Genomic DNA, 21,391 nt, shown 5'->3' on the forward strand with positions numbered 1-21,391 from the left:
GAAGATAAGCCCGCTTGGGAAAATCGTAAGTCCTGTTTTTGTAAGGGATGAAAAAGGGAGCTAAAATCTAAAAGGAAATACTCATTGTGTAAATGGAATATGTCAGCTCAATAATACCTGTGTCTATGATCAGTTTTTGCTATCAGTAACTTAATTTTTTAATTTGTGCTCATGTGTGACGTCTGCTAGTCTCCCTCCTGAGCATGAGTCCCTGGAGGTTTCTTTCTGACAACGGGATCTTTGTATATGAAAAAGCATTTACTTTGCAGGTTAGATGTAAAGCAGGGCAATTTCCCCATTGTGTTTCTGTTCTGTTCTGTTCATTACCTAATATTTACGTCTGATAGTTCTGTTTATATTGTCAGATCCGGAACTGTCAGTCTCCATCTCAGGTTGCCATGACACTGAGCTTGCAGGGGGTAGCAATATTGGCAGAGTAATGGAGCAATGTGAAAATTAAGTGTACTTCCAGTGATGGTAAAGGCATATTGTTTTTTCTTTTGTAATTAATAATGTTAAAATGGAGAATACACATCCATCAATGAATATCTACGTGAATGCATCTTCAATTTAGATACATGATGAGAACAGAGAAGACATTCTGAATTACAGTGGCATTTAAACAATAGAAGGCGGCTTTCTCCTGGCAATTCATTTGAAAATCTAAGGAAACTGTAGAAAGAAAATAATAGCCAGTTATTTGAAAAGAGTAGAAATTTGATTTATGCACTTTCAAGGTTTGAAAAAAACCCACCAAGGCTTGATGACATCCTTTTAGTTTGTTAAAGTACAGGCAGCTTTGCAAATAGTCACAATCCATGGGGCTTCATAGCAAATTTCTGTATTAATGGAACATTTACACGTAGTTACAAGGCAGCCTTGTATATAACAGAGTGGTCTAGGTATGCCAGACAGCTGTGTGAATAGTCTCAGCTACATATTTATTTGACTATAGAATATGATTATATTTCCTGAATAGGTCAGTGGCTTATAAGCAATAGGAATTTTATTGCTTATTATGTTGTTCAGTAGTTACCAGATATTCATAAACTCTTTTTTTTTTTTTTTTTTTTTTCCAATTTTTCAATATGGGTTATTTTTCCATTGCAGGTTTTTTTTTACGTATCTTCTTCCACACAGTGCTCCATCCTCACTAAGACCCTTACTGGATAAGATAGTCAATGCGACAGGTAATCGCAATAAACGTGGTAATGCCAAGTAGTTCCTTTTTTGGTGTGACTGTCATATTTGGGGTGCGGGGGATGCTGCTTTTATGTTCTCTGCAATAGTTCACTGGGGTGAACTTCATCAGAGTGCAATTCCTTGTGGGATCTGGAGGAGCCCGCGTCTCTGGCAAGGTGAATTTTAATGATAAAACCAGGATACTTCCCCATTGCAAAGGTACCAGTGGTGCTTCTATACCTCAGAAGCCAGAGGCAAGTGACATTACCGTAGATCCTTATTAACTACCAAGGTTGCATGTGCCTGTAAATCTGATTTGAGGGGTTTTGGCGCATTGTTCTGGGGCTTTTATACCTTGTACCATGTGTATTCAATGGGGAAGTTAATGATGCTGGGCTATAACTAATTAGCAAGCAAAGCCTTTGGAGTTCCCTATATTGGCTGAAGTTCATCCCTCATGAGGAGCTCACCGCGGTGTTTTCTGCCCGCAGGCCTGGGGTTCCCAGCTGGATGAGCCAGTCTTTGACATACCTGGCTCATGTCAGGTATGAAACCCCATTCGTGGTAACTCATGGACTTCATGTCCACATCACAACACCGTTGTAGAGCAGGGCACCGCTGGGCTCTGATGCTTAGGGCTTTCTTCCAAGGCAACCTTATTTTCTCCTGTGCAGCTTGCTTCTCATCTAACTCTTTTTTTTGTTGTGCTTTTAAAGGAGAACTTCACTGGGGAATAGATGAGACAGCAGCTCAGCTAGAGAGAGTTTTGAATCTGTATAAGAGTGGAGAGTACCTACAGAACACGACCCGGATGCCGAAAACTGGTAAAGTAGTCTTTCTTGAAACTTAAAAACTGAGACTCTGCTTTGTCTTTTATTTGAGGTTTGAAAGGGCAAATGTGCAGAAAATGGGGCTCAATGGCCCTTGAAATCATGCATGTGATAATCTGTTGTCTGCTTTTTGCTTCCCGGTTGCCTTCTGAAGCCCTTCTTACACAAGGAGGTAGCTGGACATCCATAGGTGTGAGCAGGCTGTAATGGGGATAAGGAAACCCAACAGAGCGTTGCTCTCCATAGCAGATCTGTGGAAAAGGTTTTCCATCACATCCGCACACTTCTCTGCTGTTGGAGTATCAGAACCTCCCCAAACACGAGTTGGGGGGAATCTAATCAAGATGCCATAACCCTCCATTCATTTCCTGGGACTTACAGGAATTTCTTCCTACATAAGCACTTGTAGATTGGAAGAATAAAATTTTTGCTTGCTTTGCAAGAGAAAAATAATGTGTTCCTCAGCTTCTGCTAGCAATAGAATAAAAAAGAAAAAAAAGGACAGGATGAAAACAAAGTGGCACGATAGTGTCTTTTTCATAAAATCTCTGCAGCACCACAGGTATGTAAAATGCTATTCAAGCAGCTATGATATGGAGGGATGCATGTTCTTCCCGGAAGGATAGCTTGTGGAATTAAACACGTCAAAGAAAATTATGTATGATGGAAATGACTGTTAAGTCTAACAATTGAAAGAGCTGTTTTGCAAATTATTTTTGTGTACGTACAATATTCATGTCAAACTGTCAACGTAACTGATTGCAGGTTGATAGGAAAATTATGGCTTTGCTGCAAAAGCTCCGTAAAGAGGGAAAGATGGGTTCTAAATGAAGACGAATGTTGGCACAGTGGGTTTGAAAAGTTCAGTGAAGCATTTGCTCCATGAAAGAGAAATGTGAGCCAAATTCGTGCCTGTCGTAGTGCTGTTAGCCTCAAAGGGCCATGACACCGAGGATGAATTTGACCCCCTTATCAGAATAATTCAATATTTATTTTGTTGTAGAATTGGCAGGAAAATTGTTGCAGGTGTTCATTTAACTTTCTAATTTTCGGCTTTTCATCACAATCTGTGCTGAGTGAGGCCTGTCAACACAGCAAAGTTATTTTCAGCAGTACAATCCATAGTACAAACACGTGCTTTGTTGAGGAAGTGCCCAGGAGGGCTGAAGTTTTTCTGTGATACTGGTTGACTCCAGATTTAACTGCCCTATCAGGACAAGATGAAGTTTTGAATTTTAGAGGGCTGTCGTGTTCATAAAGAATCTCAGGGACTGAAGCTTAGGACAGCGGTAGTAAATGTAACAGTGCAGCTTTCTACTAATACGGAGCAGAGCTGCATCTGTATTTGGCTACTGTAATAATAACACATTTTTGTGTTAGTTTAATTCTGTAGAGTCCTGGATAATGTAACACAGAATCCACTACCCATGTTCACGGTTTGTAACGGACTTCTGTGCAAGTAGCCCTTTTTATTTGTAGGATGCTGCTTGTGGACTTAGGCACTCTACAGCATGAGCAAAGACGTTGAAAATCCATAGATGCTTTGTGTAACATATTTGGCCAGTCTACAATAAAGACCATGAGTGTAATACTGAATTCCTTGACTGGAAAATGTTCTCAACTGATGGGAAGCCTTGAGGAATCAGATATCTTAGTGGAAATTACACTTAGATGAGATGTGTTTTCAGACCTAGCTGCCATGCCTTTAAGATGTGCAGGCCTGTTTCTTGTTTGTTCTAAGGCTACATTAACCAAACAGAAAAGGGGTTGTAATTTATTTCTATTTTAAGGCTCCCTTTCCGTGCCAGAAAAGTATGAAGACGTTACGTCATGCAGGTGAAAATAGGCCTACATACTCATTCATATCACTTTTATTCTGAACACATTCCTTCCTCAACCAGTATTTGATTGGTAATACCATCCTAGAATTAATTTTTAATATTCTCAGTCCAGAGATTGTGGAATTAGAAATTATCAAGAGATTATGGAATGAGAAATTCTCCTGCAATATGGGAGAGTTGCAGGAGAGGGTGACAGTGGTGCTGGAAAGGACTGGTGTCCAAGTGACCAACCTCTTCCCATTGGCAGGACCTTCTCAGCTGAGCTGGTGTCCTGACCAGCGAAACCAGGGCTGAAATGCTGAGCAGGTCAAATAATTTGTGTAAATCCTGGTGGGTGGGGGGGGGAGAGGTGGGTGTGAAGAGGGACAACTGTGATACTTTCCCAAGCTGTCAGCTGAGGTCTTGCTTTGGCCCTATTTGAGGTCTAGGAGGGCACTGTGTTACTCTCTGAAAGCAAAGAAAAAATACTTCTAAGATTGTTGGATTTTTTAAAAAACTTTTCTGCCTTGCTCTACAGCATCATGAAAGTTCAAGGAGAGTGTTTTCCAACCTAGTGCAAGGTTAAAATAAAACTAGAGATGATGGTTCAGTTGTTAGGCCAGATCAGAGTTAATCAGAACTTTGCATTCATACGCCTCTGTGCCAAGATCAGGCAGGCACAAGTTTGCATCGATTTTGCTCCAGGTGAAGTCTCACAAGGTGATGGGGTCCCAAGATTTTCTCTATCTCAGGCAGTAGAAATGACAGGAATTAATGATGCCAGTCTTCTCTGGCATCTAAAGGGCTGTGACAAAATAAGGTCTTTCTGGTGTATCATCTATTTTGAAATACTGGAAGCAGAGCTGGAGGAGAATTCAGATCCAAAAATCACAAGATTTAGTTTTGGTTTGGTTTTTGGCAAAAAGAAACCACAGAAGGTTCAGGTTACGGTGCTTCAGAATTTACCTTAGGTCTAAATGCTTTGAATTGTCTGTTGTCTTGGATAGAGCATTGTAAATTCGTACTAAGAAAGAAGAGATCATGATCCTGGGCAAGTGACCTAAGGCCATAACTAGAATATAAAAATTGAGGAAACAGTCTGTTATCTATCTGAACCTATGTTTTTGAAAGGAAGACCTCCTCCTATGGACGCTGTGGAGTGAGAAAGGCGATATTGATAATCAGTAGGGAAGTGACATGAAGAACATTCTTGTCAACCCTAGTGTTCCCATAAATAAAGTTTAACAAGATGACATAGTCATATTACAGAAGGTCTTGGATATTAAGCTTTCACTGTGCTTCAGTTGTAAAAGATTTTATAGAGCTGTAAATTATATTATGCTCTGGACTTTGCTTTAGTATCTTAGAAACAGAGTAGAGGCACGGAAGACATTCGATAGCTATGTATGTGTTCTGTAATCATAAATCACATTACTGTTAATGTTGATATGGGAACATTACAGTGTTTAAAACAACACCATGAGCAAATACTTCTATATTCCATTGGCTGTTGGTCTGTCTTGCTGGAATCCAGAAGAATGTGAATTAAAGCAGGAACTGTGTATTTGTTCTGACATCCGTTATCTAAAAATTGTTAAATTGTTCCATTAATTATCCAGATTAAGAAGACTATAAAAAAAAATCTACTGATGTTCATCAGTAAAGTCCTGCCCCAGTATCAACATTTTTATTACTTCAATCAAGTGACACTGATTTGTACCAACTGGGTGTCTGGCCCTTGAGCTAAGCCCCAGCCTTTCAGTTAACTCAGAATTTACTCAGAAATGCGTGAAATCAGCTAACACTAGTAAATCCGATAGCTTTGTTATTCATTAAAGCTAATAGATGACCCATTATTAGGCCTGAGGGTGTGCAAGCCCACAGAAAGGCGTAATTAGCTGCCGCTGTTAGTGAAAAGTACATTCTCCGTGCTAAAAAGGCTGGAAGGCTGGACATAAAGCAAAGACACTTCATGTTTTCCTTTGTCTTAAGACAATTTGGCAGGGTTATGCTGTATGTAAACATTTACAGTACAACAGTGTTTTGAAAAAATATTCCTCAGGGTCACTATAGCAACTTGCTGAGGAAACTGTAAATCCACCCAAGAATTATTGAAATTGGGCCGGTGTGGGGGGTGTGTGTTTGTGCACGTGTGTATGTGCAAGAGCGAAATTTTGCCAGGTTGCTGGAATATTGTTTGAGGCAGTTTGTGTGTCCTGCGGCAGGGCACGGTGTGAGGGCTGGGAGGACGCTGCTGAGGGCGCTTGAAGGCTCAGCTGGGAACATACTGCAGCCCAGTCCTTGCAGCCCGGGTTCCTGCTTTATCTGGCACGTGCGCCTTTGGGGTTTCTTTCCCAGGGACATCAAGGCTGCTTCGTGGCCAGCCAAGGGGGAAAGGTGCCCAGGGCTGGAAGCGCGGGCAGAAAGTCTCCCTCTGCACCCTGCCTTGCACAGAGGCTTTTGCATCGGCAGCTGGGCAATCCCAGCACACAGAGGAATGCAGGAGCAGGTTCCTTTGCACCCGTACGGCACTGGAAATATGTACACAGATAGCTGTATAGTGACTGGTCATTGCTCACATTATCTCCCCTGTTGTACAAACCATAGACTCTATTCACTGAGCAACGTGTTCTGCTGTCGCTAGACTTCTCTAGGTCTAGCTTGGCAGTGTACAGCAAAATGCTTTCTGCTGACCGGATAGGTCCTCGGCGCCTTTCAAGAATGCTGAAGAAGTCACTGAGTGACTTTTACCAATCCTCTAGGCATCTGTTTTTAAGCTTAAATACCCCGCACACATGACCCTAGACACCTTTGGCTCCTCCATCATCAGCATCATCATTTTTATGCCACTTAACAAGCACCTGTGGCACTAGTTTGGGCTAAGCACCTTCAGTAAATCGGTGTGCACCGCAGAGGTGGCGGTGGGTGCCGAGCAGCTCCGCATCCCGGTGAGCTGCCCTGGGATGTGGGGCACGAGGCGGGAAAAAACGCTCCAGCTGTGTTATGTTAACAGGAATAAAATGCAAGGGAACATGTCGTTCTTCTCCTTATTTATTTGTGTTTCGGTGACAGCCTGCATGCTGATTTAAATATGGCTCTACTGTAAGCACAATAGAAGCGTATAAAAAGCGGCAAGCCTTAGCCTTACCCTGCTTCCAGCCTGCACGCAGGGAGCAGCCAAAGGACGGAAATACTCACCCGAGAAGCAGGGCTATCTCCCGGTCTGACGGCAAACCCGCGTCCTGCCAGGCCTCTCTGTCCTTCCAAACAGTTGGGATTCATCAGAAATGATTGAAAGCAGAGACAGGCGGGATACGCCTAGCATGTCATTTTCTCAGATGTACCAAAAAATAGCTTTCTGTAGCGCAACTGCGCGTACGGCATTGCGAGGCTCGTTGTCAGAAGCGTATTTAAGGGCGAGGTATTGAGGCATGAGGACAATTTCGGCATGAAATGAAGTGTTCTAAAAACATAAGTGTGTTATTGTCTATTTAGGATCCGATTCTGTTCTCCATAAGCTCCCTGGGAATCGGTGGGGACTCTTTGTAGAGCAAAACACTGCTCAATACCACTCTTTGCTGAGATTGGCAAGATCAGGCTCTTTCTGCTTACTTGTAAGCAAAGCAATTAAAAGCAAATCCAGAGTCGGCTGCCAGTGTCGCTCTTGAGAGTGGAGGAAAAGAGGAGGGAGGAAAAGGAGCAAGATGATTTCTCTCTCAAGGATGAACACGACTGCATCTGTGGCATTGACCCATGGCGTATTGGCAGGTGATAACTAGAAAAGGGAACTGGGCAAATTTCCAATGAGTAGCTGTAGTTGGTAGTAAAAATGCAATCTGGCTGCTGTGGCTGAAATAAACGGTCATTAGGACTGATTAAAGTCAGATTTAGGGTGACTCAAACAAGCTAAAAGGGGGAAACCACAGGCGCTTTCACATAGTTTATTATATACTTGTGGAGTTATTTATATGATTCAGTCTAGTGCAGTCAAAGCGAGTACATTTATAGATTGTAGTTAGCTTTGGGACAACGCAGGTGACTTTTGATGGAAAAAATTTAGAATACGATTTTAAAGCATTGGCTTTCTTTTGTAGCTCTTGCCCTGGTCAGTGATGCTGCAGGTTGCTTTTAAAGATGCCTCTCTTACCTGTCACGAGAAGATGGTCCTTTGGAAAATGGCTGTGGCCGCTGGGGGGGCTGGCTAGCACTGTAAGAAACTTGTAGGAAGATTTTGGTCCAATCGAAGCTGTGTATTTTGATTGACCAGAGCAAACTTGTAAAAATATTTTGAAACTATTAAAAATATCTTAAACCAAAACTTTCGAGGATTGCCCAGATTCAGCATAGCAAAATATTTTGTAGTTTCAAAATGTTTATGGGGCAGGCAAGATGTTTCCTAGTAGGATTTATTTGTGTAACTCTGAGCAGCAATCAGCTCCTATATGTTAAACTGGAGTAAATCTGTCGTAAGTGACATTAAGATCAGGCTTACTGCATTGCATTTATTTGCTTCAGTCCTCAGAAAATCAGTAGACGGAGAAAAGGTTTCTTTTTCTGTTGTGATACCGGCAGGAGCATCTTGCAGTTCTCTGATCTAGTCCTTGCCATTACCTCGACAGGCTTTATGTACTCGGTGTCGAGCTACGTGCGTGTATGCAAAAGTGTAAATTTATGGCTGCATTTATAGTATTAGGCAAGTATTTATTGGTTTTAAACACCATTAGTCTGGAAATCGACCAGAACTTTGACCTTTTTATGATGTGATTTACTGCCGTGAGCCTTCAAATTCCACGGACTCCATTTAAGCAAGTTTCAGGTCTTGGCAGGACAAAAAAAACTGAGCTGGAGCTGTCTTTAAACCAGTGGAGTATTGCTTAATTGGGCAAGTAACTGCATTGTAGTGACCAAGATGATCATTTGAAGGTGTAGGGGAAGCCCAGCTCTCCTGCGGGCTGGGGCTAATGTCATTGCTGGGGCACATCTCAATAGAGGGGGCATCCTTCTAGTTCACGTAAGAGGAGTGTATTTCTTCACAATTTGTACAAATAAGGGCTAAGGGGTCAGCTCCCTAATTTGTTGCTATGTAAACAAGGGATTCCAGGGATATTTGCCTTCGCCATGCAAATGGGAAAGGCAGCTACTTTGCTCTGCTTGAGATAAAGTGAGTTTTGGAGAGAAACGTGGTTTCCTCAGGCCAGCGCTTCATTGGTGTTGCAATGAGTTTCTGATCAGTTCTGACAGTAATAGCTTAAGAGGAGATCCCGTGCTGGCTTCCCGGGGCAGTGGGAACACCTGGCTGGTTTGGGAGCGTGGGCCAGGGCGTGGGGCCATCGTGTGTCCTGCTCTCTGCTCCTCGTGAGCCTTCCCATTGGGATGCTGCCGGTGGAAGGCGCTCCTGGGCAACCACCCCTGGCTGCCTGCCACGCAAGCAGGGAGAGGGGCTGCCTCCTGCCTTTCCCCTTCTCTTCATCCCACTCCCCTCCCCACAGGCAGCGTAGGCGGGGGGCTCAGATCCCCAAACTGCAGGCGGTCTGTGCCAGTTTGGGGGAGCTGCCAGAAGCTGCCTTTGTGGAGCCCGTGTGACTCTCCCCTTTCGCTTAGACTCTAGTGGCTGTATTTTCACCTGTCTGGTGCTTGATGATCTCCCAGCCAAGGAAAATGCTCTTTGCATGTGGGTCGTGCTGCTGTGTACCTATTCCGCTACCCTGTTGCCATGAGTTGTTGCAAATGGCAGTGGCTTCCCTCGTGTAGGAACTGGCGAGGAGCAGCAAGGAGAGTCGGGACAGCCATAGGGCTCTGCTGCCTGGTGAGACCACCCTAGGTACTGGCATGGAGCTTTCCATGCTCTCGTGCACCCGCAAGCCAGGACCTTGCCCTCACCATTGCAGTTATCACTGGCCCAACTCTGTTGATTAATGTGTCTAAGCTGCCCAAATGATTTACTAGGCTCGGTCACCTTGAAAAAGTCAATGGAAAGGGAGAACTTTATCTCCTACCTCTGATGGAGCCTCAGGTCACGTAAATCACTGCTGCTCTTTTGAAATCTGTTTACATCAGCGGAGAGCCTAACCCCTGACAGCTGTACCGGCAACAATGTTGGGAAGAAAGAAAGCGCTACAGGAATATTAAGAGGCATATCTGTGTGCAGAAGAGTTTAAAAATTGAATGATAATTCAAAATAAGGGTCTTCCAGGCAGACTCTTGCCTTGCATGGGGAAAAATACCTGATGTGGCACGGGGCTGCTCTGCTTAGTGCCCTGACGGCCTGCCAAGGGATGCTGTGGCTCCCTCCCAGCCCCGGTGCGGAGCTCGGCAGACTCCGAGAGCACCCGTGGGAATGGCCAGGGCACGCTCCCGGCTGCTGCGGAGAACCAGGCAGATGCTTCATCTTCTGCTGCTGCAGCAAGTGCCATCATTCTGTGAAAGTCCTCAGTGGCGTGGGGTTTGGCGCAGTGCGGTGTTGGGTGGCACTTCTGTAGCCGTGCAGAGAAAAGTTGCGGTTAGTCACGTCTCGTATCCAGTCAACACGGCACGCAGGCTGATACAGGCAGCTGTGTGTGGTGCCGACAACGGTGGATTGATTTTTTTGCATTTCATTTGCACATACCATTTTACTCACCTTGGCTGTGAGGTACAAATCAATCCTCAGCAGTTACCATGCAGAGATAAGAGAGTATTATTCAGTTACAGTCAGTTATTGTTACATGGTACTGCTGATACAGAAATTTGAGAAAAGGGGACTTTACCTATCCAGCCAGTAGTGGTTTGATTTAAGCTGTGACTTTTCTTCAGAAGAAACAGTTTAACGGTTGGACTTGATGATCTTAAAGGTCTTTTCCAACCTAGACAATTCTATGATTCTATGATTCTTTAAATATATATGTGTTTTTGACGGAGGCATGACCATTTGTGATGTAAAACTGCACTTTTTTTTTGTCTGTGTGAGTCTGCATTTTCTGAACTGATGAAAACTTTTTTGCCTTTGATTTAAATGGGACGTGATCAGCTCCGATTTTGCTTCTTGCTTGTGAATGTTTCTTAAGATACTTTTAATGAGCCAGGCTTAAAAAAAAAGAATGTATTTACCGCATTCGTTTCCCACTATTTCAGACTGTGTGGTGTGAACGAGTACTTCTGGTTGTGTACTTCTTTTCCCAGTTGAAATACGGGCAGCTCAGAGTAGCAGACGCACTCAACTCTGCCTCGGCGGGGTTCGTACAATGTGCTGCCTGAAATATTAGCAGGCTGAATCTGCAGTGTCAGGCAGAAAATGCCTGAACCAAAGTGACTTAAGAATAGGCTGTGAGTCAGGGCCGGCAGCTCTGGTTTCCATAATAGATACAATTAGAAGAAATATAGAATGTTATTTATTTTTTTGAATAGGACGTGTGTGGAGGGGGGAGAGACAGGAGGGAACCATCAATTTGTGTGTCGGGACGCTAAATAGAAATGTTTATAAATGATTAGTTGAATTTGCTGATGCATTCATTAGAGAAATCCCCGCCAGCGGCTGGGAAAGCGAGAGGAGCTGTGAACAGAGAACAAGAGGCAGCTCATAAAGGCAAGTGAGACTGAACGGCAGCCAAGGGAGAGGAGGGAGCGGCAGGGGGGGGGGGGGGCGGGGCGGGGGGGGGTCTTCTTCTCTTCAGAGGCCCGTCAAGCGACTCCCCTTTTGTGCTAATCTGAGCCAGCAAAAAAAGTTTGCTTAATTAAAAGCCTGTCTTTTCTTCCTTCTCTAAAGGGGCCAGAGGAAAATATCGTGCTCTTCTGAGGGAGAGGGAGGGCTGGGAACGCCTGGTCGGGTCTCACCCCGACAATCCCGCTCACTGTTAAGAAGTAGGACAGTGAGTCAGTTCATTCAAGTGGATGCTGTTTATTCAATGGGACATTCTTCCTGTAAAACTCCTAATAAAACCAAAGCCTCGCCTACGCAGTGGGGAAGGGGAAAGGGTTTTGTGCACAGACTGTTTATTTACAGTCGCTTTTCGGAAAAAAAGGTGAGAAGAAGAAAGGAGGAAAGGAAAAGGAAAGTAAGGTGCAGAGCTATAAACACGTTTGGGAGTAAACCGGGGCTGGTACAGTCTAGCCCGTCACCTTTTCCATCATATATCTCACTCCTAAGCTGTTATAATAAACCTTGCCTGTTAAAAACAAGCAGTTTGCTAGAGCTTTCAAAAAGATTGCTTTGCTGTGGTTATTTGCAGAATACAGACGGGTGCCTGAAGCTTTTATTCCTGATGAGAACTACAGATGCTGGCCATCTTACCATCACAAAGGCTGCCTCCTCTCCGTGTTTGACGTCAGCGAAGCCATCGAGATCTGTGACAGCTACTCCCAGTGCAAAGCTTTTGTCTTAACTAACCAGACGACTTGGACAGGTAGGTCGTAGATGCTGCTGAGCAGAAACAGCATCCGGGTCACATATTCTGGCTGCTTCAAGTGTTGTGATACAGTTTAGAGAGTGTGCTGCGCTGGGCTGCAGGAGCCAGCAGCAGCAGCTAGAAGTTTCTGAAGCTCCAGCTGAAGTGGTTTGATTTCTGGTGGGGCTTCTCTTTGCCTGCTGTTAGGGGAGCAGGAACCTGCAGGTGGGCTCGAAGGAACTGGCACCAGAGAGCTGCAGCACGTGGACCATAAGTCTCCAAAACGCAGGGTCCGAAATTTTATTTTAAAACGCAGCAGCAGAAACAACAAAAGCCTGTGACCTGTTTCCGCAGTTAAATGTGCAGGACATGGTCCAACATCTGGATTTAAACAAATCTTTCCAATCCATATGGTTGTTGCAGTTTGACACAAAACCAAACAGGTTCTCCCGTGCATCTAGCTGGGACTTCCCGGCTGGTGTCAGAGATGCCCTGCTGCTGGTGGGAACACTGTGCTTCTAGCAGTAGGGCTTTGGCTAAAGGACAGCGAGGAGAGAGGGCTTAAAACCAGGCAGAGGTAGAGGTAGGACTTCCAGGGGAAAATCCCATTTGCTATACAACTCCTTTTCTTGTCTAACAGAATACACTTGTTGAAAAAGAGAAATAACTTTTCCAAAAGGTCTGTGGGCCTGGCAGTCCCCCGGTGGTTCCCCTGAAGGCAGGCAGTCGGTGCCCATTGCCATCAAGCGGAGAATTGGCCCTGGCTCACTGCTTGTGCCTATTTCAGGCGACTCCAGAGCAATCTGAGAAACAAAAATGTTACAGGTCTCTGCTAAAAATCTCCGGTAGCTGCAGCTCCGGGGTGGCTGAGGGGTTCAAAGAGCTGAATGCCGCAGCCGCCTCCCAACCCCGCACCCCCTCCCTGTGTGCCCAGGGGAGCTGCGTGCCCCCATGGCTGGCCCAGCCAGCTCCGCTTGCAGTGTTCCCCTGAGCACACTGTGTCCCTCGAAGGGTAAAGAAAAAAAGACATGTTTGTGCCTATAAGGTGCAGTGGACCAAATCCACATTCCTTTGTAATCTTCCCTGAGATAAAGCCCCCACTGAAGTCAGGGTGAGTTTTCTTCTGTGTCTTACCTCCACGCTTACAGGGCTGTTTCCCTGCCTGCGATTGCCATGTTCTGCTAGGGCCAGGTCGGCTCCCCGGCTCCTGTCTTTGAGAGGAAGGGTGGCTGATGCTAGCCAAACCTAGGGAAAGCTGGCTGAAGTCCTTGCTCTGCCACAGACTTTAGCATGGCAAGTTGTTCAGGCTCTGAGACTCAACTTTCTGTCTACATCTGCGATCACAACATCTCTTAACCTTAAAGTCAAAATTTACTCTGTGCGCAGTTGGATGCTTTAGTTGTGCTTGGTTGAGCAACACGGCAAAGCCAGGCTTATGCACATGCCTAGCAGGTCCCCAGCTCTGAAAGCCTCACAAATGAGTAGCAACTTTAGACAGTTCATATGTTTCAGAGTAGTTTAGGCAATGTACTGAGGTGGTTTTCTGCATTTCTTGTGCGGGTTTTTGAGGTTTGAATGGAGACTTCCACGGAACCTAGAAAAAAACTGTATTAACCTTGCCTGTGGCTAACCAGTGACTACTAGGTCATCCTGGCAGACTGTTTGTAGTCAGACTATTGAAGTTAATTAATATACTGAAAAAGTAATTGTCATGGCACAGGGAAATTCATAGGAATTTTAGAGCAGCTTCTGTCTCAGATTATAAGATTATAGTAAGAAAAGCAAATGAGACATAGGAGCGGTATTTCTAGTCTTATTAACATTCCCTTTGCCATGCCGTTCCTGATGCTTGAGTGCTCAAATCCCTGAAATCTGCAGCACAGAAATTTGCTCAGTAGCTGAGGCATCCCGCTTGCCGTGTGATACTTTTTAGGAAAATAGTGTTATGAGAGCCCCCTAGAGAGGCAGGCTGGGAGTAAATAGCATTTGGTCTTCTGAGGTTTAGAGAGAGGGAAGGCAGGGGTTGGATAGCTGTGGAAAAACCTCTCTGTGGCCTCTGCTCCAAGGAAAGGCAGTGTGGGTCGGTGGGATGGCGGGTACTCGTCATCAAGATGCAGGGATGTGAATAAGATGTGGGGTCAGTAAGCATGGGGAGATACAAGAACTGTGCTGTGGCTCCCACAGATACCACCGAGTGCAACCTCACCAAATTCAGCCCCCGCTGGGCTGGGACGTGTCTGTGGCGGGTGCCTTACACTGCCCAGGCCGTTAGCACTTGCTGGTGCTTTTTGTGTGAGGGGTAGAAACCTTCTTCCAGCTTGTTTAAAACCCAGAGCTATGAAGTGATCAGCAAGAGCTATTTCGGTGCAAGTCATGTTTAACATACATTGCCTGAGGAGCTTTGCAAAGATTCAAGCACGCAAAGATGATTCTGCTCCTGTACAATCAAATGAATGCCCTGAACCAAACCTGCTTTTATCAGTGGGAGAGTCTTTAAATGTTTTTCTTTTAAAGGTGATGTGAAATTTGTACTAAACTCTTCAGACCTCTTCCTCATTTGCTGTGTTAGCTGTGCACAGCCGTTGTCTTGCCCATAATTAGATAAGAGTAAACCTGCTTGAAGGCAGGGGAGATTCAGTGTCATTTTAGAGAAAAGCATTTCAGTTTTATGCCAGGTAAAGTTATGAGTTCACTCTTGGGTTGCCCAAAGAATGCATAGGTTGAAGAGGAATATGAAATGTCAATATTTTAAAGTCTGCAACCTTCTGTGCATCACTTCTAGATAATTTTTTTTCTTCCCCTTTCCCCCCTGCCCCTCCTTTTCCTATCTGGTGCAGGTCGGCAGCTTGTCTTCTTCAAGATGGCCTCAAATCATATCATGCCTGATCCCGACAAGATAACATATGTGAAGGTGACAGACTGACACCTAAAGTGACTCAGTCTGACGCGTGAGTGACAAGAGCTGTTTGTGTATAAATATAGGCAGCTGTTAGGTATAAGGTGGCTGTGGCTGGAGAGATAATTGCACTATTACTCATTCTAATCTATAGAGTGCTAAACAAAACTTTAAAGAAATAACCTGCATGACCAGGATGAATGTGCAATAAAACAGCATTTTGAAAATGTGATATTTTTTTTAAAACAAGGCAAAATACAAGATATGATACACTGTTAGGGTATAATTCTGGTTATAAATCAGCTGGCAGCTCTGGCTTTTCTAACCAAGGTTAGCATAACGTTTCTGACCTGTGCTTGTGTGCACAGGGATGAAAGCCGATCATTGCTACGAGAAGTCTGTATCCTCCGCGCTGATATTTATTTGGGCACGTACAATCACAACAGAGTAACTGAAGCATATCAGTTTGTAAGCTGAATAGCAAACATTTCTGAAGACAATCAGCATTTGTGTTAAAGCCATCAAATATGTAATGCCGGCGTATTTGTCAAAAGGAAGGAACTGGGTATGTTTAGAATGGCAAGACTGTAGCTAATTTTCATTTTTTGCTTCCAATGTTATCATAAAGTTTCATTTTTAATTTAAAAGAGCCATTTTGTAGGTCTAGCAAATCACATAAGCATATGAATAGTCCCACTGAAAGGGTAGGGACTTACCCAAGTGCCGAATGCTTTGCTGAATGGGATAGGCCTAAGCATATGCTTACAATTAAGCCTGTGCTTAAGACTTTTGTTGAATCGAGTTTGAGTTGTTCAGGAAGCCACATCTTTGACAGACTGGCAAAGCAATCCAGCTGGTGGAGCAGTGCTAGTTTAATGACTATCTTGCAGTTATTTGTATTTTTTATCATCAAATCCTTGGTTTTCTAAGGCACCGCTTGCTAATTCTTAGAGTGAATGAAGTAAATGACCTTAATAATGGCAAATGAATGCTAGCCTTAATTCTATATAAAACGCGTTTTACAGGCATGGTGTGTCTAGAGAATTTGCTTTCAGTGAAAGCAATAAAGTAAGTGCTAAAGTGACCAATGTCATACTGTTTTGTAGTTTGTACAGTCAGGAAAAAAAATGTGCTTTGTTTCTCAAATTGTTTATTTTTGTAAAAAAAAAAAAATAAAAGATAAATACGGTTTCTTTCATACTCGATTTTTTTTTTTTATTGCAAATAAATGCCTACATCCAGTGAAGACTTAGACATAACGTATTGTATGTAAACTTAAGCCTGGGATATTTTTTCCAGGAAGGAACTGAGGGTGTTCCAGTGGCTGCCAGTAAGGGGTGTGTTTCTGGGGGTACATGGTGGCTTTGTCTACATCATTGCCTGTCACAAAGCAAGTGACCAAGACAAGGCTTGAGCAGCCTTTCTTTCTCTATAGTTTGAATCACATTGGTACCAGTCTTAACATTTGGAAGGAGTGAGGGTGAAAGCAGAACCTGAAGGAATTACTCATTGGGCTAAACGGTGGTTTTTCTTACCAGGCTTCACCAAGGAGGGGCCGAGAAGTAGAGCAGGAGAGCCAGGGGAGCTGGGCAGGAGTGCTCGTAGCCTGTGTGACTATGCAAGGGAGATGGTGACACCATCGGCAGCGGGTCTCATCTCACCACAGTTTGTCTGAGGTCACTGAAACCCTAACGACTTCTGGCAATTGACTGAAATGACATGCTGTAAGGGCTGTAACTCACAAATTATCAAACTCCCAGCCATAATAGCTCAGCTGATTGTGTCGCCGTGCACTTAGGAACCCATCAATCATGGTGTGGTAATAAACAAACACTACAGATTCTTTTAAAATCGCTACATAAATCATGCCAACACATACTGCACAGTTCATTGAAGTGATATGGGTTGTTGGCACTGAGGTGCTGGTATGTATTTGGAAAGTCTCTAACCTCCCGTGATTGCCTTACCATTAAGCACTGTACACTGCTCCGAAAATACTCAGCATTTAAAAACAATGTGAATGGTTAAATTCTTTAGTTGCATTCCTAGGTAAAAAATACCAACATATAAAAAAAAAAAATATATATATATATATATATATATCTGGGGTAATTCTTTAATGTAGGCAGGTAACTTAGGTTAATTTCATTCCATCGCTTTCCATGCCCCGGAAAAAAATGCCTCTTAAGTCAGGAATTATTTATCCCTGGAATTAAACAAACTTGCCAAACCAATTTACATCAGCTTTTGCAAACAGAGATCAAGTAAGCAAGAAAGAAACATAGCCATGAGCCAAGAAGCTGGATTCTAAATTTCAGCAGTAATCAACTTTATACAGGCAGTTTTATAACTCCTTGAGAGTAAGGCTTTCCGATGGAAATGCTGATTAAAATCTTAATAAGAGAGGCGTGATACTACAATAAGTGAATTTAATAGCTGTAATAAGCCCTGGCAAGAGTCTGAATTTATGGGTAGAAAGTGTCTTTGGCAGCAGTGGGTCTGATTCAGCAAAGTGCCTGCCTGGTGCTTGTGGCATGGAAACCCGTGAGAAGCCACAGACGAGAAGGAGGAGGAGGAAGAGGAGGAAGCAAGGCACAAAGTGAGCTGGTAGGTCTGGGACAGTCAGCCTGGGAGCTGCTCCACATTTTCTGTGGAAAAGGTGTTTCTATCTGTTTTTTTTTCCTCTCTGACATTTTGACTGCTTTTTACATTTCCTGGCTTCCTCAAGCCACAAGGTAGAAATGTGAAAGAAGACACCCACAGGGCTTTAAGCGACTGACGTCTGTGTGTGTGTGTGCACGTGTGTGTATGTGTATACATATTTATGTATGTGTCACGCTGAACAGGGAGAGCTTATTTCCTCAGTGAAAAACCCATTGGCTGTGCACAAAATGAAGTGCTAAACAGGATGCTGAGTTCATCTGGAGAAGTGAGAGCTGTGTGAAGCAGTGGGTGCTGCAGCTCCGCGAGGGGCTGTGCTGAGCGTTCAGTCCCGTCCAGCGCCATGATGCCCCAGCCAGGCTGTGGCTCAGAGCACGTCCTTGCCGCCAAGAAGGCCAATGGTATCCTGGGGTACATTAAGAGGAGTGTGGTCAGCAAGTCGAGGGAGGTTATCCTCCCCCTCTACTCTGCCCTGGTGAGACCCCACCTGGAGCACTGTGTCCAGTTCTGGGCTCCCCAGCTCAAGAAAGGTGAGGAACTCCTAGAAAGAGTCCAGAGGAGAGCAACAAGGATGATGAGGGGACTGGAGCATCTCCCCTGTGAGGAAAGGCTGAGAGAGCTGGGCTTGTTCAGCCTGAAAAAGAGAAGACTGAGAGGGGATCTCATCAACACATAGAAATAGCTCAAGGGCCGATGTCATGAGGACAGAGCCAGACTCTTCTCAGTGGTGCCCAGCGACAGGACAAGGGGCAATAGGCACAAACTGAAGCATAAGAGGTTTCAGTTGAATATGAGGAAGAACTTCTTTACTTTGAGGGTGACAGAGCACTGGAAGAGGCTGCCCCGGGGGGTTGTGGAGTCTCCTTCTCTGGAGATATTCAAAGCCCGCCTGGATGATGTCCTGTGCAACCTGCTCTGGGCGAACCTGCTTTAGCAGGGGGGTTGGACTAGATGATCTCCCGAGGTCCATTCCAACCCCTGCCATTCTGTGATTCTGTGTCCAAGAGCTGCCCTCTGTCTCCATGATGGTTTGGTGAAGGGGGGACATTAGCCCCACCACTGGGAACAGACTCCATGCAATGAAGCAGGCCCTGCTTGGCATCACATTCCATGGGATGTAGTGGAGACATGCTGAGGGCTTTGGTCTTTGCTTAGACCAAAATAAAAATGTGTTCTTCTATATTTCTGTATCTTGTCTGAGCCTACTGTTTTCTCTCTGGTCATTTTTCAAAGCTTTCTCCCCAACTTCAATATGTCTTTTTAAGTGGAAAGCTGAGGTCTCATGTATTCAGCTCCAGAAAAAAGGTTGTTACAACTTGCGTCACATCAAAGAGAAATCTGTAGTGAAATTAGTGATACCACCAGGAGCATTCATCACCCTGAGAGAAGGCCTGAAAACAAGTGGGCCCTGTTGCCAGCTGAGGAGCTTGCGTAAGTTTGTATTGAGAGTGAAGGGGGTTAGATGGGCAGTGAGATACTGGTGAAGAATCTCAGAGAGATGTTCTTCCAACATGAGATACGGGAGTTTAGTGTAAGTATGACTGCTCCTAACATGCTTTGTCCTGTCTCTCCCTGCTTCACTGAGGCATTTTGCTTAGTCCTTCTGTCAGCCATGACCACCAAGTTTCCCATAAGATTTGTGAGAAAGATGGCAGAGGTGGCTGCAGAGAGGACAGCAGCTTGGAGTGAAGGCAGGTCTTGCTATTGCCAGTTACTGTACGTGGTGTGGGGACCATTGTCCTGGAGCAGGACCTGACCATGGTAGGTGCACAGTGAAGACCTTGTCCCTGCCTCTGAAATTCGCCTTACCAACTTGTACCACAGCTCATGGGAAGTCAATGCAGCCATGTGTTCATACCGGGTTGAGAAAAGGAGTAGCCTTAGTGACGGATCAGTCAGTCGCAGACACGCATCCTGAAAAACAGAGCTTGCCCACGTGGGCGTCCTCCGCTATGGTTGTGGAGAGCAGAGCCCCAGCAGCTCCCCACGGGACTGTCCTGCACTGCTCCTCTCCCACAGCCTGCTGCCACCTGGGGACATGCGGGAGGCATGTGTTACAGGGAGAACTGCAGAGAGGCAAAATAGATGCAGTTATTCCACTTCTACTGGTGGATGTGGGGTGCTGACCCTATTATTTTTTATAAGACCCCGTGCCTTCATGCAGTGTTGCTATTTAGAGCAAAAAATTACTCTTGTTGATAATAATTTAGATTAAGCAAATTATTTAGACAACTTGTAATTCAAAGCATATGGAAGGTGATAGCAAACATCCAGAGATCATGATATGTTGCCTGTCAGAAAGAAATATATGGATAGAGGGATGCTCAAACTTTGGTAGAGAGCGCCTTATCTTGTATTCTTTGCCACTAAATTCTTTGAACTAAAGACTACTAACTAAAGACTAACTAAAACCTACTATCGGGGGAAGGGAGGGGGAAGGAAAAATGGAGTGGCAAGACTGTTCACAAGTTTTTCCAGAAAAACGTATCCCTAACCTTTTGGTCAAAATGTGAAACACTGTTGAAAGAAGTCGAACAGATTCCAGTTGAAAAGACTCAAGTGAAGTTTTCATCAATCGACTGCAGAAAGAAGAAAATGGGGCTCAAAGAAGAGGAGGAAGATTTGTGAAAAGCAGGCAGCATATAAAGACTTTACAGTCATACTCTGCTTAATGTTTTTTGAGAGGCGATCATTTGATCCTTTTTTTTTTAAGAAACATTTTTTTTCTCTCTGAGTTTTAAGCAGGAGTGAGACACATTGGGCTGACTGGGGCTGACTGCCTCTGAAAGCTCCCAGGGCACGTAGGGTCCATATCCATCCTTCCGCACAGACAAGGACCTTGGTGTTTTAACTCTAATGAGTAAGTTGCTTGCAAGTAAGTATAAGGTTTTTTTATCAAGTTGACATGGATGCTTTTAAGAGCTGCTTTTTAAAAATACGAAGGAAACAAAAGGTTGTTTCTCTTCCCTTTGTAGTTGCATGCAGTCAACAATTGCCTTTGTGTAATAGGTGCTCCACTTCTCCATGCAAACTGAAGGGAAATATAATTCAGTAGGAGCCACCCTCATTATGAAACTGTCTTTGATGTCAAGCCAGAGGGCAAACAACACATTTATTAGAAATTGTGGCTTGTAAACAAAAAATCCCCGCTAACCACAGTTTTTCAGCAAATGACTGTGAGGCTAAGGAAGACTAAACTATCCGGAGGCTACTTGAAATGATAAAGCCAGAGTCTGATATTACTTAGCTTGATTTTACCAGTGTAATTCAGTTAATCCTTGATTTATGTTCACACAAAACAGAATCAGACTGTTAGATTTTAAAGTAGCTATGGAGTAGGAGCTAAGTAAAACCTGCTTCTTGGACCTAAATGTTTGGACCACGTAAGTGAGGAAAAAACCACTGATTTTCCCATATGTACACACGTGTGTGCATAAGCACGTGTGTAGGCTCCTGTGAGAGTTAAACAATGATAACGTAAAGAGTTCCCTTACTCTAAGATGGAAGCTCTAGCAAGACACAGCAAATTAAAGACATACATACTATTTAATAAATGATCTCAGGAAAGGAGTAAGAGTTCTACACATTTACACTCACTGCTGAACAGGTATAACGCCATTCTTACTTATCATCCCTCTGCTG

General features: G+C 44.2%; 1 protein-coding gene across 1 annotated transcript in view; it reads left to right on the forward strand.

Moving 5' to 3' along the window:
• Positions 1–15,115, forward strand: part of PKDCC (protein kinase domain containing, cytoplasmic) — a 23,512-nt gene extending 8,397 nt beyond the window's left edge. Inside the window, exons 5-8 of the mRNA XM_035897004.1 lie at positions 1,111–1,190; positions 1,899–2,006; positions 12,037–12,210; positions 15,030–15,115. Of these exons, the coding sequence (XP_035752897.1) occupies positions 1,111–1,190; positions 1,899–2,006; positions 12,037–12,210; positions 15,030–15,115 (448 nt within the window). The remainder of the gene's footprint in view (positions 1–1,110; positions 1,191–1,898; positions 2,007–12,036; positions 12,211–15,029) is intronic.
• Positions 15,116–21,391: the final 6,276 nt, after the last annotated feature.

Source organism: Egretta garzetta, unplaced genomic scaffold, assembly GCF_000687185.1.
Source record: "Egretta garzetta isolate BGI_Z169 unplaced genomic scaffold, ASM68718v1 scaffold166, whole genome shotgun sequence".
NCBI lineage: Eukaryota > Metazoa > Chordata > Aves > Pelecaniformes > Ardeidae > Egretta > Egretta garzetta.